General features: G+C 37.3%; 1 protein-coding gene across 4 annotated transcripts in view; it reads right to left on the bottom strand.

Annotated features, from left to right (window-relative positions):
• Positions 1 to 13,465, bottom strand: part of ADAM23 (ADAM metallopeptidase domain 23) — a 184,692-nt gene that overhangs the window by 58,145 nt on the left and 113,082 nt on the right. For all 4 annotated transcript variants that reach the window (XM_081261958.1, XM_081261960.1, XM_081261957.1 and 1 more), the window contains exons 11-18: positions 12,418 to 12,581; positions 11,411 to 11,495; positions 10,376 to 10,466; positions 7,760 to 7,808; positions 5,585 to 5,684; positions 2,406 to 2,477; positions 1,755 to 1,844; positions 392 to 472 (exon numbers count right to left, since the gene is read on the bottom strand). In XM_081261958.1, the coding sequence (XP_081118084.1) occupies positions 392 to 472; positions 1,755 to 1,844; positions 2,406 to 2,477; positions 5,585 to 5,684; positions 7,760 to 7,808; positions 10,376 to 10,466; positions 11,411 to 11,495; positions 12,418 to 12,581 (732 nt within the window). The remainder of the gene's footprint in view (positions 1 to 391; positions 473 to 1,754; positions 1,845 to 2,405; positions 2,478 to 5,584; positions 5,685 to 7,759; positions 7,809 to 10,375; positions 10,467 to 11,410; positions 11,496 to 12,417; positions 12,582 to 13,465) is intronic.

Genomic DNA, 13,465 nt, shown 5'->3' with positions numbered 1-13,465 from the left:
TGCTTGTCCTTAGTTTTCTACAGTGGGTTCCCATCCAAAAGTTGTTAAAAGACTGGGTTAATAGCAATAAAATATTTGAAACAGTATATTAGTGCCTCATTAATGTACTATTTAAGATGTTAGGACCAGGGGAAAAAAATCAATTAGTAGGGTATAAATTTTAAAAAAGCCTATGAAGGGGAAATTTGGAAGGAAAAAAAAAGTATGGGTCCAAAAATAACATGCCCAACTTTCCTAAAATAAAAGTCTAATGAAGAGTTAAAAATAACTAGAAAACATAACATGCCAAAACATAAAACAAGAAAGAAAAAGTGTTCACACATGTAATCTACATGGAAAGTTTCAATATGTACATTGTACAATGTATTACCGAAAACTCAGTCTGCCATACCTGGCCAGAGTCTCCAGTACAATATTCAGTGATATCACACCCATTCACAGCATCCCGACACTCATAACCTCGTGGCTGAAACTGTAAATCAAAACCCAATATTAGGAGCTAGTACTAATTAATCTTTGAAAAAGTTACTCTTAAATTCACCAATAATAATCTTGTAACCAACTACCACCAGTCCCTTTTGATGAATTAATACAATAACTACAGGATGATACAAGGCCAGACGAGACTGTCTACACTGAAGATGAGTCATCAGCCAAGGCATTAAGTATTCAGGCTTCAATCGAACTGTCTCCAAATATTATTTTAGGAAAGCAATGTAATGGAAATTATGTAAAGAAGAAACACTGATTTGTCTTGAGACAGAGGAGCAAAACACTGTAATATAAACATTTAAGATCTCTCTAAACGATTGATATACATTTCCAACCTGCACTAATTTATTTAATTTATATTTAGCTTGAATGTTAATTTTACCTTAACTAAATATATACAATAAAATTACAATGAATCTACATAAATTACCTTCAGTGATGCCAGTGATTGCCTATGATGTACAAAATATTTTGTTTATATGGGAAAGGATGAGTACAACATGAAAAAAGACTCGTTAGCTTTAAGCAATTTATAATCTGGTAGGGGGGCATGAAGCAAGTATAAACTAAGCTAGAATCTTCTAGAATATAGTACCATAGAATATCCCTCTGTATTGAAAAAAAATCAGTAAAACTATGTAATTTTATACTTACAGGAAATATCACAGGCCTCATATATTAGGAAAAGGAATATCGAAAATGACTTTTCAAAAACTGTGGATCACTATAAATAGAAGACTGTGTCCACACATATTCACACACAAATTGTGCATACACATATATGAACATACATAATTATGCTCTTATCTAGCTTTCCTGATTACATAGAGGATTCAAAAAGCCAAGTGGAAAAATATGAACACTACCTTTTATACTTGAGGTCTAAAATGAATTAGGGAAAGTTTTGAAGTAAAAGTTATAAGTAGGTCCTATTATCAAAAAGATAATAGGTATTGTCCCTCTTCTATTCAATGACTTGTTTGAGTATCATCTGTGTTAGTAGGGCAACTCCCAATGTTTATTTTGGAAGCTGCATAGGTATAATTTCTTAAGGAGATGATGGAGGATAAGATAGTAGATAGAGAGTAACAGTAAAGGCAAATGTTGTGAACCACCAAAGTTGGATGGAATTACTGATTCTACAAAATTATTGAGCCAACATTCACACATTTATGACAAGCTACACAAATGCTCAATGCACATACTGAGATATTTGGTTAATCTGTCAATTAAAAGAAAGACGAAGCTGTAGGGTAACTCACAAGGCATGAGGTATTGTTACAGCAGGGCCCATCGCTGCAGTGGGCCCCGTTGGACAGGGAGCACTTCTTACAGCACAATCCATAGCATTCCTAGAGAAAAACATCTTAAATGAGTAAAGCCACTCTTGACATGTGCCTTATGCAAAATCCAAGTGAGCAAACATGTGTAATTATAAGCAAATATTTTAGCAAAGAAAGATCACTTTGTGGTCTCCTTCCTGCCACATTTCCTAGCACAGCATGATCTCCTATGAAAGGACTTCTCTCTCAAAGAGTATCTAATTGTTAAGCAGTGCCCCACCCCTGGTTAGCTCTACTAACATTCTTACTACCCAGTTAAGTTTTATAAAGACAAAAGCAATAAAGAGCATGGGAAAAAAAGTGTTTTGTGATTTGGTAAAAGTTATCCAACCTGATATGAGTCATGGATTTTTAAAGAGGTAGGAAATTTGATTAGAACAATCCATTTGTCCTTTTCAGACAAGGCCCATAAGGACATGACTAATGCTAGCATGTCTGAGTTGGGAAGGAGTATTGATCAGAAAGAAAGGCAGTGGGGCGACAATGAACAGCAGAGACGACTCTCACTAACAATGTTCTTATTAGTGCTGGAGGAGCTGTACTGAAGGTAGAGTCCCCTCTTATACCCACCACATGGAAACCACAGTCACATTCCTCCCCAGCTTCTACGTATCCATTTCCACATTCTGTTGGCTCAAATAGCTGAAAGAGATTAGGAAGAGAAAAGGAAAATAATTTATCACAGAAAATCAACACACCAACCAGACCACATACATAGCTCTACACCCAGCTCTCATGTGGTATTGTTCTATGACCTGTTCTTAAGTCATCTTTTTAAAAATTATTTTTTAGTTGTAGTTGGACACAATACCTTTACTTTGTTTATTTTTATGTGGTGCTGAGGATTGAACCCAGGAGCTGGCACATGCTAGGCAAGCGCTCCACCACTGAGCCACAATCCCAGTCTCTTAAGTCATCTTATATAGGATGTCTGGGTGGGAAACACTATTCACTTACTAATAACACTTCTAAAACCATACTTGAAATGTGGGAAATCTCCAAGGGGTTTCACTGGTAGTGGGCTTGAGAGATGACCTCTAGCATTAGAGTTACTTTTTATGGAAATAATCTTTCAAGAGGGATAGATCTAATTTGCTGACTTATCTCAAGGCAGATCAGAAGACATAAAAATTGTCAAAAAAGATAAATATTCTTCAGTCACAGCCAAATGTGATACATAAAATCAAGTCAATGCAAACAAACTTAGAAAACAATGTTGCAAGACACCCAAGCCCATCCTCCCTGCATCTGTCTGAAACATGTTAGATGAATGTGCAGACACAAGTGTGAATCTACAGAAATCTCAATATCTCAGTCATAGCTGGAGTGATAAAACCATCAAATTTCTAGAATAACCCATCCTACTGGGGCCATGAACTTGCTTCTAGATAAATGCTATTAGGGACCAACTGTTGAGGCAGCACATAGCTTATGAGAAACAGCCCTATTTCCCCCTTCCCTGGGGAAGGATTTCTCTGGGCATGATCATTACCTTGGGTGAAGCACATTGTAACACAAAATGCTCAGAACCTTGGATGTGAGAGAGAGAAAGAGACTCTGTCCCCAGCAGCTGTATACACCCTGAGGAAAGGTTACCTTCTACCAAGTCTACCCATGAAAGACCTGACATCCCTTCCACTTCCAGGAAGGCCAAACTTATTATAAGAAGCAAGGAAGCTCCCACCCTAGCTGGGTGAGACTCCACTGGGGAAAGTTCAATGAGTGACATCAATAGTGCTAATCTCTGTTAGCACTCTCTTGGGATAAAATGTAAAATGGAAGGGCCAGTGAGAACACAATCAGCACTTTCTTTTAGGCCTCTGGTCCTTTCTTTCTTAGGGCTCTTTCTCCATCCTGAGAGGTGTCACTACCTCAAACCAGATGAAAAATATGGCAGATGAGAAGATTCCCAAAGCACACAAAATATGCGCATTAATAATATGAAAACAACACACAACTCGTGCATATATATACCCTCATAGACTAAAAACACTTGGGGAAAAATTAGTTATTATATATATATATATATATATATATATATATATATATATATATATATATATATAAACTATTCCACTAGAATCCACAGGGCTTTTTAAAAAATCGTTGTAATATGTAATTTAAGAAGAGAAATAATTCTTTCTTTACTAACTTTCAAAATTGAAGATGTATACATAGTTACTTTTATACAGTTTCCAAATTATTGCAATAATTGTCTTCCCACTCATGGGCAATTTGAGAAAAGCAACGATGAATCCTTATAATGCATATATAAGAAACCTTATCCTTCCCAAATCAGTGAGTGTTATTTCCTCAAGCATGATGCTTATAATTAGCTGGTACTCTGCAAGCTAGGTAAAATCAGCCACATATACAGCAATTAAAAAATGCCAGCATCTTGCATCATTTATTTAATAATGATTTTACCCATTTCAAACACTTCAAAGCTTTCAGGTTTCTGGTGCACTAAGATCAATGCCATAAAAGATAGGCAGCCTACATTAATGATGTAAGGTCACTTTAAAGTTCAGCTTCTTTTTTCCACAGCTTTACTGAAATTTCATACAGATATCAGACATTAGCTACCATCCGATGACTCCAGCAGTATCACTTAATTATGGAGAGTATGGATATGGAGAGTTACTCTATCAGTTACTCACTTTAGCACTGATTTTTTTTAAAGAGAATCTCACATGATTCCACTGATCTCATTTGCAAAGTATTAAAAACATTTTTATAGTAATGAACTGTATTTGACTTATAAAGTAGTATTTTTAAAAAATATGAAATTTTCTGTGTTAGAATTTCTATACCATCTTATCATTAGCATTGATCCTATCTTTCTGTCTGCTGAGGAACTTTTTTTCCAAGCAGATCCTTATCCAAAAGCTCTATAGTGAGAAAGTCTGAGAATTCTGGTTTTGTTGCATTTTATCAAAGTATGATGATTGTCCATGTTCTATGTAACAGTCCCAAGAGGCCTGGGACACACACTACAATTGAACAAATTAACATTTCTGCAATAAGACTTGCATGTATTCACCCTATGGGGGATAAATACAGATTTTAAATGTAATTGTATTGTTAAATGTGTTTTCTGCAAACTCATAAAAACCACATTTAGAAATTTTCAGTTTTTTGAACTCAGGATTTAGGAATAAGGGATTTTTGACACTGTATACAAGTTCTGATGAAATGCCAGGACAATGTGGACCTCCTCTGGGTGAAGAGACTATGGAGTATAAATACCTATGGTCTTTATGGCAGCCATAAATACCCTAAAATACCATGCTTTGGCTGGCTGATATTAGCAATGTTTCCTGCCTGGGAGAGCAGAGAAGTAGAGAGGGGGTTGGAGTTAGGCAGGCCGGCAAAGGGGAAGAAAGGCAAAGAGACAGAAAGATGAAAAAGAGGAGGAAGAAGTTGGACACCTAGAAACAATGAAAACCGGGTTACTTTCTTAGTCTAATGCACTGTCTCTTAGTAGAGAGGTGCATGAAAATATCAAAGATATTAAGTTGAAGGGGTTTTGCTTTGTAGAGGGTTTGGGGTGCACCTAGAACTGAACAGTGATTTATAGCTCGGTCATTCATTCAAACAGGATTCAATCTTCCACATGATAAAGACTTTTTGTAACTAAGCATTAATCTAACTGACAAGAAACCTGCTTTCCAAGACAATTATATGCTATCTGGCACTGTTCCATTGTTAAACACTGGAGAGATAATTACACTTCTGAAGTTACTAACCTTTGTTGGTCTATTGAAAAGACAGGCTCCACCTCCTCTCTGTAAAAAGTCTCTGTACTCCAAAATGCTGCACTTTGAGAATTTTCGGGAATGGGATACCCTGAGGAAATAAAGCATCAGTGATGTAAATAATATACCAAAAACAGTCATCAGAGAAGAAAATCAAGACCCCTAAATGAGAACAAAATGTTCATTCTGAATCCAGATGAATCTACACAAATTTTGACAAGGTACTTATGGTCCCAATTGTAAAATAAATGTGTGAGTTTGTAAAAAATATAAACGCAAAGAAAATCACAGAACTGGGGACAAGGTCACAACCTCCTCAGCTTTCAAGGCCTCTTGTGACCTTGCTTGAAGCAGTTTTTTTTAAAGTTCACTACAAAACCTTTCATCTAGGCTGCATTTTAAAGTGTGGTCATTTTATTTGCTATGTCTCAATAAAGGCATTCTTTTGACTGTGCCTTGAATAAAAGGAGCTCATAAGCCTATAAGACTCAATTCTGGAGAAAGGAGTTGGGAGGGTAGATTTTTTAAAAGACTACAATTCAGCCTTCAACAAAGTGACTCAGGTAAACCAGAAAACTGTAAAGAGATGTGCTGGACCATACACCTATGTGTACATATGCTTTTAGTGTGTATGTACACAGGAAAAACAGAATTAGGATAGTTCCCATAAATAACAGCTCCTCATTCTCAATTTCAAATATTATTGGGTGATAGGAAAAAAATTCACAGGAATATAAAATGAGCCTCTCTGTGATTTACTTAATTAAATTAATACCTCTATGTCAGCACACAGGGAATATTATATGCTTTAAATGCATATTAATGTGTAATGTGTGTGTGTGTGTGTGTGTGTGTGTGTGTGTGTGTGTATATATGCCATTATATGATCAAGGTTAAGGTGAATCTTACATACTGATTTCTCAGAAATTGATTTGAGAGTGACAGTCTACTTATTCCAGGATATAATACAATAGTATATGAGAGATGAGGGTTATTTATGGAAGTAAATAAAACCTGTCACTGTTGACAGTGATATCTTACAAAAACAATATACTTGAGAAAAAATACATTAGCCTTAAATAGTTTTATTATATTCTATGAATAATCAGTTCAAAAATTCATTTAGAAATTAGGAATTGAAAAAGAAAAAAGACATCTCCTTGTAAAACCAATATTAAAAATAGCGCTGCCTTCCTACAATGGTCCTCAGAAATGCCTGTATACCTTTAAATTATTAAATTGTGGAACAAGAGTAATGCAACAATGGAAGCTGTGAGTTTTGAATATAAACTTCATTTCTAGGAATATGCTGTAAAGTTGCAAGGATGATGGGGCCTGACTGTGTAAACCTCTCTGCCCAAGAATTGGACTCCTGGAAGGGTATGGTAGAATAAAGAAGGGGCCTGCACAGGTGGGTAGGGGCTTCTGGTAATAGGACTCAGTTGGAAGGAACACCAATGTTCTGCCAAATGTGTTGGGCAGGTGTCCAGTAGGAGAGGGGCTTAAATAAGGAAACCTCTCCCCTCTACTAGGAGTGGGCTATAGCTTAGGAGGCCTCGGGGCAGTGGCCTGCATGGGGCACAGGTCCCTGGGAAAGAGCCGTGTTTCAGGGCCTGGATTCATTGACTCAACAGTAGCTATGGGGCAACTGCTCTAGTTTCTAAAGTATCCTCAAAAGAAAAGAGAGGACAGGTGAGTGAATGTTAAAAAATTTACCACTAGAACATTATCTATTTGACACAATAAATCTGAGAAGAAAAAAAAGCTTCATTGTAGTACAATTTTACTAGTGTAAGCATATATATTTATAAACCCTTAAAAGGTAAATTGATGCCTAAATTGATTTTCATTGACTGCATCAGGTACCATTTTTTATTCCAATGTACTAAAAAATTAATCTCTCCCCTAAACTTAGAAGCATATAGAAATGTGCTTCCTTAATAAGAAGCAGAGTAGCTAATACATTTTACTTTTATCACCAAACTTAAATTAAAAATTAAAATATAAAGTGAATTAGTACTGACCACTTTAAAATATCAGAGAATTAATTATTGAATTTACACTAACTGCTTAGCCTAAAAGACCAGTAACTGAGAGAGTGTGTCTCTGATTACATGTAGCAATTTTAGCAAAAGGCCTATGTCAAATGCACGTGTAAAAACTTACCCTGTTTCCTCCATGATGCAGCCACCCCAGGATTCTGTGCAGTCACATTCTAGTCCAATGGAACAGGAAAAAGGGAAACAACAAAGTCACATCTTTAATTTGTATTACAGTGCCTACATAAATCCTTTATTACCAATTCCATGTCAATAGATTGAGAATGGGTAGGTAGTCTCAGGACAAAATTTATTTCACTTAAGCAATATTTCCTTATCCTTTCCAGAAGCACAGGTTGCTGCCTAAGATAACACCTGGCAGGAAATAAAACTATGCCTCTCTTTATTTTTCTCACTTGGACAACTCAATTAGGTTCCTAGTTCCAATGTATTGTGAGAAGTACCCTAAGGGCTCTAGAGACTGGAAAGCCTGAGATCTAGTGTAAGTTCCACCACATGAGAGGGTCCCATAGGCAGGTGACTTAGTCATTCTTGGGTCTCAGCATTTCCACTTCTAAAATGGGAATTATGTCTTTATCAGACTGATTCTGGGGTTCACAGAGATTGTGCGCTTGTGTGCTCTCCATGAACACAATGAATTAGCACTGAAGTGCTTCTAACAAAGTCACACTGGTGATTAGAGCAGGGAATTTGATTTGCTTGAGTCAAAGCCAGGATTGGTCAGAGACTTGAGGAACACTGTGCTAAAAGGTCTGGCAGAAGAGATCAGTCTAAACAGACACGCACATAATCACTTAAATACCAATTATAAGTTTAATATACATATCAGAAACCCACATGCTGGTACTAAAATGGGCTCTTCTTTTCATTTATTTTTTTCTATTCTCTTTTCTATCGTGATGATATTTTTAAAGAAAGACTTCCAAATGGATTTTTTTTTTAAACTCAAAGCTTAGAACTCAGGAACTAGCTACCTAAACAAACATTTTTCATGAAAGAATACAGAACCGTAGACAGGAAGGAGCATGGTGGACGTTAGGAATGAACCACTTCCTTGGCCTGTCCACCCCTGTAATAATTCTCAGCTGACCCTGACACCAGCCTCTAGGATTTTAAACAAGGCCATAAATCTAGTTACACACCTTTCTGGTTTTAAGGTCTCCATGACAGCTCATGAAATTCTAAACATCCCTTTAATGTGGAATGAGTGTTTCTTTGGAGAAGCAAATACTTTGAGCAAGATATTAGAAAGTTCATGGGGATTTGCAAAATGCCTCCAGACAGCTGTGATGACCATGTACTTGATATTTAAGATACCTATCAAAGGATTCAGTAAGCACATGGGTATATATATTTTGTTTCATTTTTTCATACTATTAGGCATTAATGACCAAAAAAGTATAAAATATAATATAATGCTACAGTAGATTTTTCCTTTTCTTTTTTTTGTGGGGGAAGGTTGGGGTGGAAGGAAGACCTCTTATTCCTGGTATCTCATATTTACCCAGAGGAGTGGGGATTCCACTTAATTTCTAGTTAAGTGAATATGAGTGAACACACTGGTCTCTCTTTCCACAAGAGAGACCAATTATGACGTTTGTGGGCCATAGGTACTTGCCTTCTGCCACAAAAAAAGTATTAAAATTATATTTTACTATTTTGTTGGTAGAAAAAGGAATATAATTCAGGTTGGGCTTTATTATAATTTTAAAAGACATTAGACATTTTCCCGAGCCCTTAAAATGATGACGGGTCATAGACACTTAGCTCACTGGGTAAGTCGGCCCTGTCTTTCTGTCTTGCATCTGATTGATGAAGAAAGTGGTGCCTAACATCTTGGTTTTTTAATTGAAAGGATCTGAGACCCTGTATGGACTCTATCTTGGACCTGCCTGCCCAACAGAGAGAATTCTGTTCTATCTCACCTGCTCCAAGCTTAAAAGGCCTGGGACAGGCTGTGTCTAGGGGAGCCTTTTTTTCTCCGACTTTTCTGATGTGACTAGGTAGGTAAGTTTATTTCAAGTTTAAATGCGAGATCCTTTTTAACTCTAGATGTAAGCTATTTCCCAATCTAACTATACTACTACCAATCTGGTGATGGATTTTTATTGAGCATCTTGTGTCTATACTCAGCTGGTTAGAACTCAGAATGGGAGTATCCATCACTCCTAATTGTAACAGTTCTGCAATGTGAAAAAGAGCCAACTCAAGTCCTGAGCAACTGAGTATGATTTACGGATTATTAAGAGGAAATTTCTATAACCCAAATATATTTAAGAATTATCTTTTTAAAATTATTTTAAAATTTACTTATTTATTCTAATTAGGTATATATGACAGCACAATGCATTTTGATTCGTTGTACACAAATGGAACACAACTTTTCATTTCTCTGGTTGTGCATGAAGTAGCACTGCACCATATGTGCAGTCATACATGCATCTAGGGTAATGATGTCCATCTCATTCCACCATCTTTCCTGCCCCCATGCTTCCTCCCCTCCCCTTCCTCCACCATGTTTAGTTGCAGTAGTGTCCATCTTGGGACACCAGCTGGGGACTAGATTAAGAATTATCTTAAGTTGCTTGTTTTAAAAATGTTTTAGAGGATGGAGATACAGGTAAACTTATAATGGCTTCAGAATGAAAAATATGTATTGCCCAGACATGCATTATACAGAAGAATGGCCCACAAAAGTGAGTGAGAAGGTCAATGTACATACTTGGCTTTCTGCTAGAAGGTTCCCATTGGATTCCAAGGTTTTGAGCCAGGCTCTGTGATAATACTTGTGCCACTGCCATTGGAAGACCATACTGTTTTTCAGAGTTGAAAGTGTGTGGGAAACATTTGAGAGAGTGCACAAAGCTAGTTATTATTTCTTAATTGTTACCACATATCATCTCAACTCCCTATGCAGAACCTCACAACATCTAAAGATGGCCTATGCTCCCTCTCACTTCTTCCCTGCAACTAGGCCCAAGAAGCAAAAGTCCCTTCCTCCTAAGAAGAAACTCTCAGGGCATTCAAAACAAGCTCTATCATGGAAATATAATGACAAGTCCCAAAAAACCAGTCTCTGACTCAGCCCATATCAAGCCAAGAATAAATTCAACTTAGTACAACTATGTTGCGAGAGGTCCCCACTGAATGATGGCTATTGGGATAACGTGGTAAAACATATTCTAGTACTGATGAGAATTTAGATATAGTTGGTCACGCTTTTGAAGGTACTTTGGCCAACTATGAATCTTCTTTATAAAAATAAAGGTATCAAAATACAAACAATGATATTAAGAAAATATTTGTTTTGATTCATTCTACAGGTTGGAAGGTAGAAGGCATAAAGATGAATAAATATGCATAGGGAGAAAAAAAACCCACAATACTATTGTAAATCCTTTGATTTAAATGAATTAAATCTAACATGGACAGAAGAGCACACTGTAACTTTAAAAATTATAAGAAAAGGATTAAAAAGCTTATAAAAATTTAACATCTTCTCTATAGACACCTAAAACCTCCCAAGCTGGTTTTCAGCTTGCATTTACCTGATAAGTATGCAAAACTATGATTATCATACCCCAAGGATATCATCATGAATCCTACTGTCTATTTTGGATTAATCTAAGCCACTCATGCCACGGTCTCAACACCAGAATTTAAAACAAACATGAGAAGGAATGTAAACTGGCCCTAAAGAAGAAAGTGAGCATATGCAAAGAAAAATTTTTGCTTAAGGAAAACTGACAAAATTTACCTCGTTCACACCAACCCCTCTTGTGCGAGAACAGACACCTCCGAAGTAGCTCAGACTGCTTCTCTTATAGTGGAATGTCACGCGCCTTAAGAGAAAAAATGCTGTTAGAAGACCAATGTAATGGCTCCCATATAATGGCTCCCTAAACTTGTCTGCTCTCCTACACTGAACACCCCAAAAACCATCCTCCTTAGGAAATAAAAACGGTATTTTAAATACACTTTAAACTTATGTTGCCAAAATACCTTTATGATGTATAAAACAATCTCAGTTGAGCCAGCATTAACTGAGCACCAAGCAAGCATCAAGTACCAGCACAGGAATTAAAGATACAGAGATTAACAGACCACAGCTCTGAATCCTTTTCTAGAAGAGAGTATCTAGTAGTTCTACAGAATATTACTGATCATTATAAGTTGATAATTAAAGACTGAAAGAAAAGAAAATAAAGGGTGAAGATCGGGGGAATAAGGAGTACACTGGTTGGTTTGATTCTAGGAAGAATGTTAGAAGACTGTCTTCACTATAAGCAGGGAAGGTAACAGCTTGTTACAGGAAGAAAGAAAGCATAGTACTCCTCCTCCTTGGTGAGGAAACTCAATTATATTATTTGGTGGTTCATCAAAGACCATTTTTCCTAGCCTTCTTTGGCCATGTGACTAAGATCTAGCAAAAGATTTGCTGGTGAAATTGATGCATGCAAACTTTCAGGAAATGTCCTTTACAAAAGTTGACTCAACGCCCGTAAGGAAGGCTGGAGCACCTGCAGCCATCTTGGATTGTGACTTGACCTTGAGGATGGAAATTATATGCTCTGAAGGTAGAGCTTATGGCCATGGAACCAGCACTGGGATCCTACCTCTATGCTTCCTAGATAATGGAGAGAGGCACCAACAGCAGTCCTGTTCAAGTCACTATTTCCTGATACATAATTTAACTGACACCACAAAGGAATAAAGACAAAGGTCAAACTGAAGACTATAACAGAAGCCTAAACAGGTACATACGAGATGAGGTGCACAGCGTCAGCATGCTGCTTGATACGCTGCCGGTATTTGGAGAATTCATGGAGCATCTGCACAGGATTGGTGGTGATGTCAATATGATCCTTCTCAGTCCAGGTCTCTACAGCCACCAGGACAACCCTGGTATTGAGCTGCTCCTTGTAAATCTAAGGGTAGACAACAGGACAGGTGCAGGAGGAAAACACTGGGTCAAACATGCACGATCAGTGAGTCAGAGTCAGCGGAAGGACAGGAAGGGGGAGGTGAGAGAACACGGGGTCAGAATCAGCTCATCACAGAGAAACTGCTTTTCCTTTCTCTTTCCCAAGGGCAAAAGGAAAGAAAGAATAACTATATAAGTCAGTCCCACATCACCTTATCTCATATAAGGTTATTTCCACCCGATCTGTACATTTGGTGGCCTAGCATTTCACGAGGGTATAGAAGTCAGGTGTAGGGATGTCAAGATTCTAAAGTCAGGACATAAATTGAGAACAGGGTTCATAAAAATCTCCTTTCAAACCTCGTAGGAGGCAACAGGCTGAGTGTGACGGAGTGACTCTAAGTGTAATATAACCAGTTACTCCTGCAGGATTGGAACAGGCCAACGAACAGTGGCTGGCTTGTCCTTGGAGCCATGTTAGATGAAAAGTAAAATAATACAGGGAAGCAATCACAGAGCTGAGATCAGAAGAGGAAAAGATCAGATTTATATCAGCCACCTCATCCTCGCCACAGGGAGGATCACTCCCAATATTTAGACTGTCACCCTTCTCCTCTGTCTCTCTACATTTGGCCCCCAAACGGAATAACTCACACAATTAAGCAACTTCAGTGAGTGCTTCCATTTTGTCTTATTTGCCAACGAATTAAGAAAACAATGGGTGATCTGTGAACACACTGAAGGGGACCATCATGATGCCATTGTCAAATTGAAGCTATCACGACTCTACACAAAACTGAGTTAAGCATAATGTCTTTTAAAAATTAGTCATCAGCTCCACAACCTTATATGGCACTGACACTTTGCAAGATGTGACTCTGTTCAGTC

This window comes from Spermophilus citellus (genome assembly GCF_964194105.1).
Source record: "Spermophilus citellus genome assembly, chromosome: 11".
NCBI classification, from domain to species: domain Eukaryota; kingdom Metazoa; phylum Chordata; class Mammalia; order Rodentia; family Sciuridae; genus Spermophilus; species Spermophilus citellus.
Note: the sequence above shows the minus strand (reverse complement) of the source record. Positions and strands in the feature narration are given on the sequence as shown.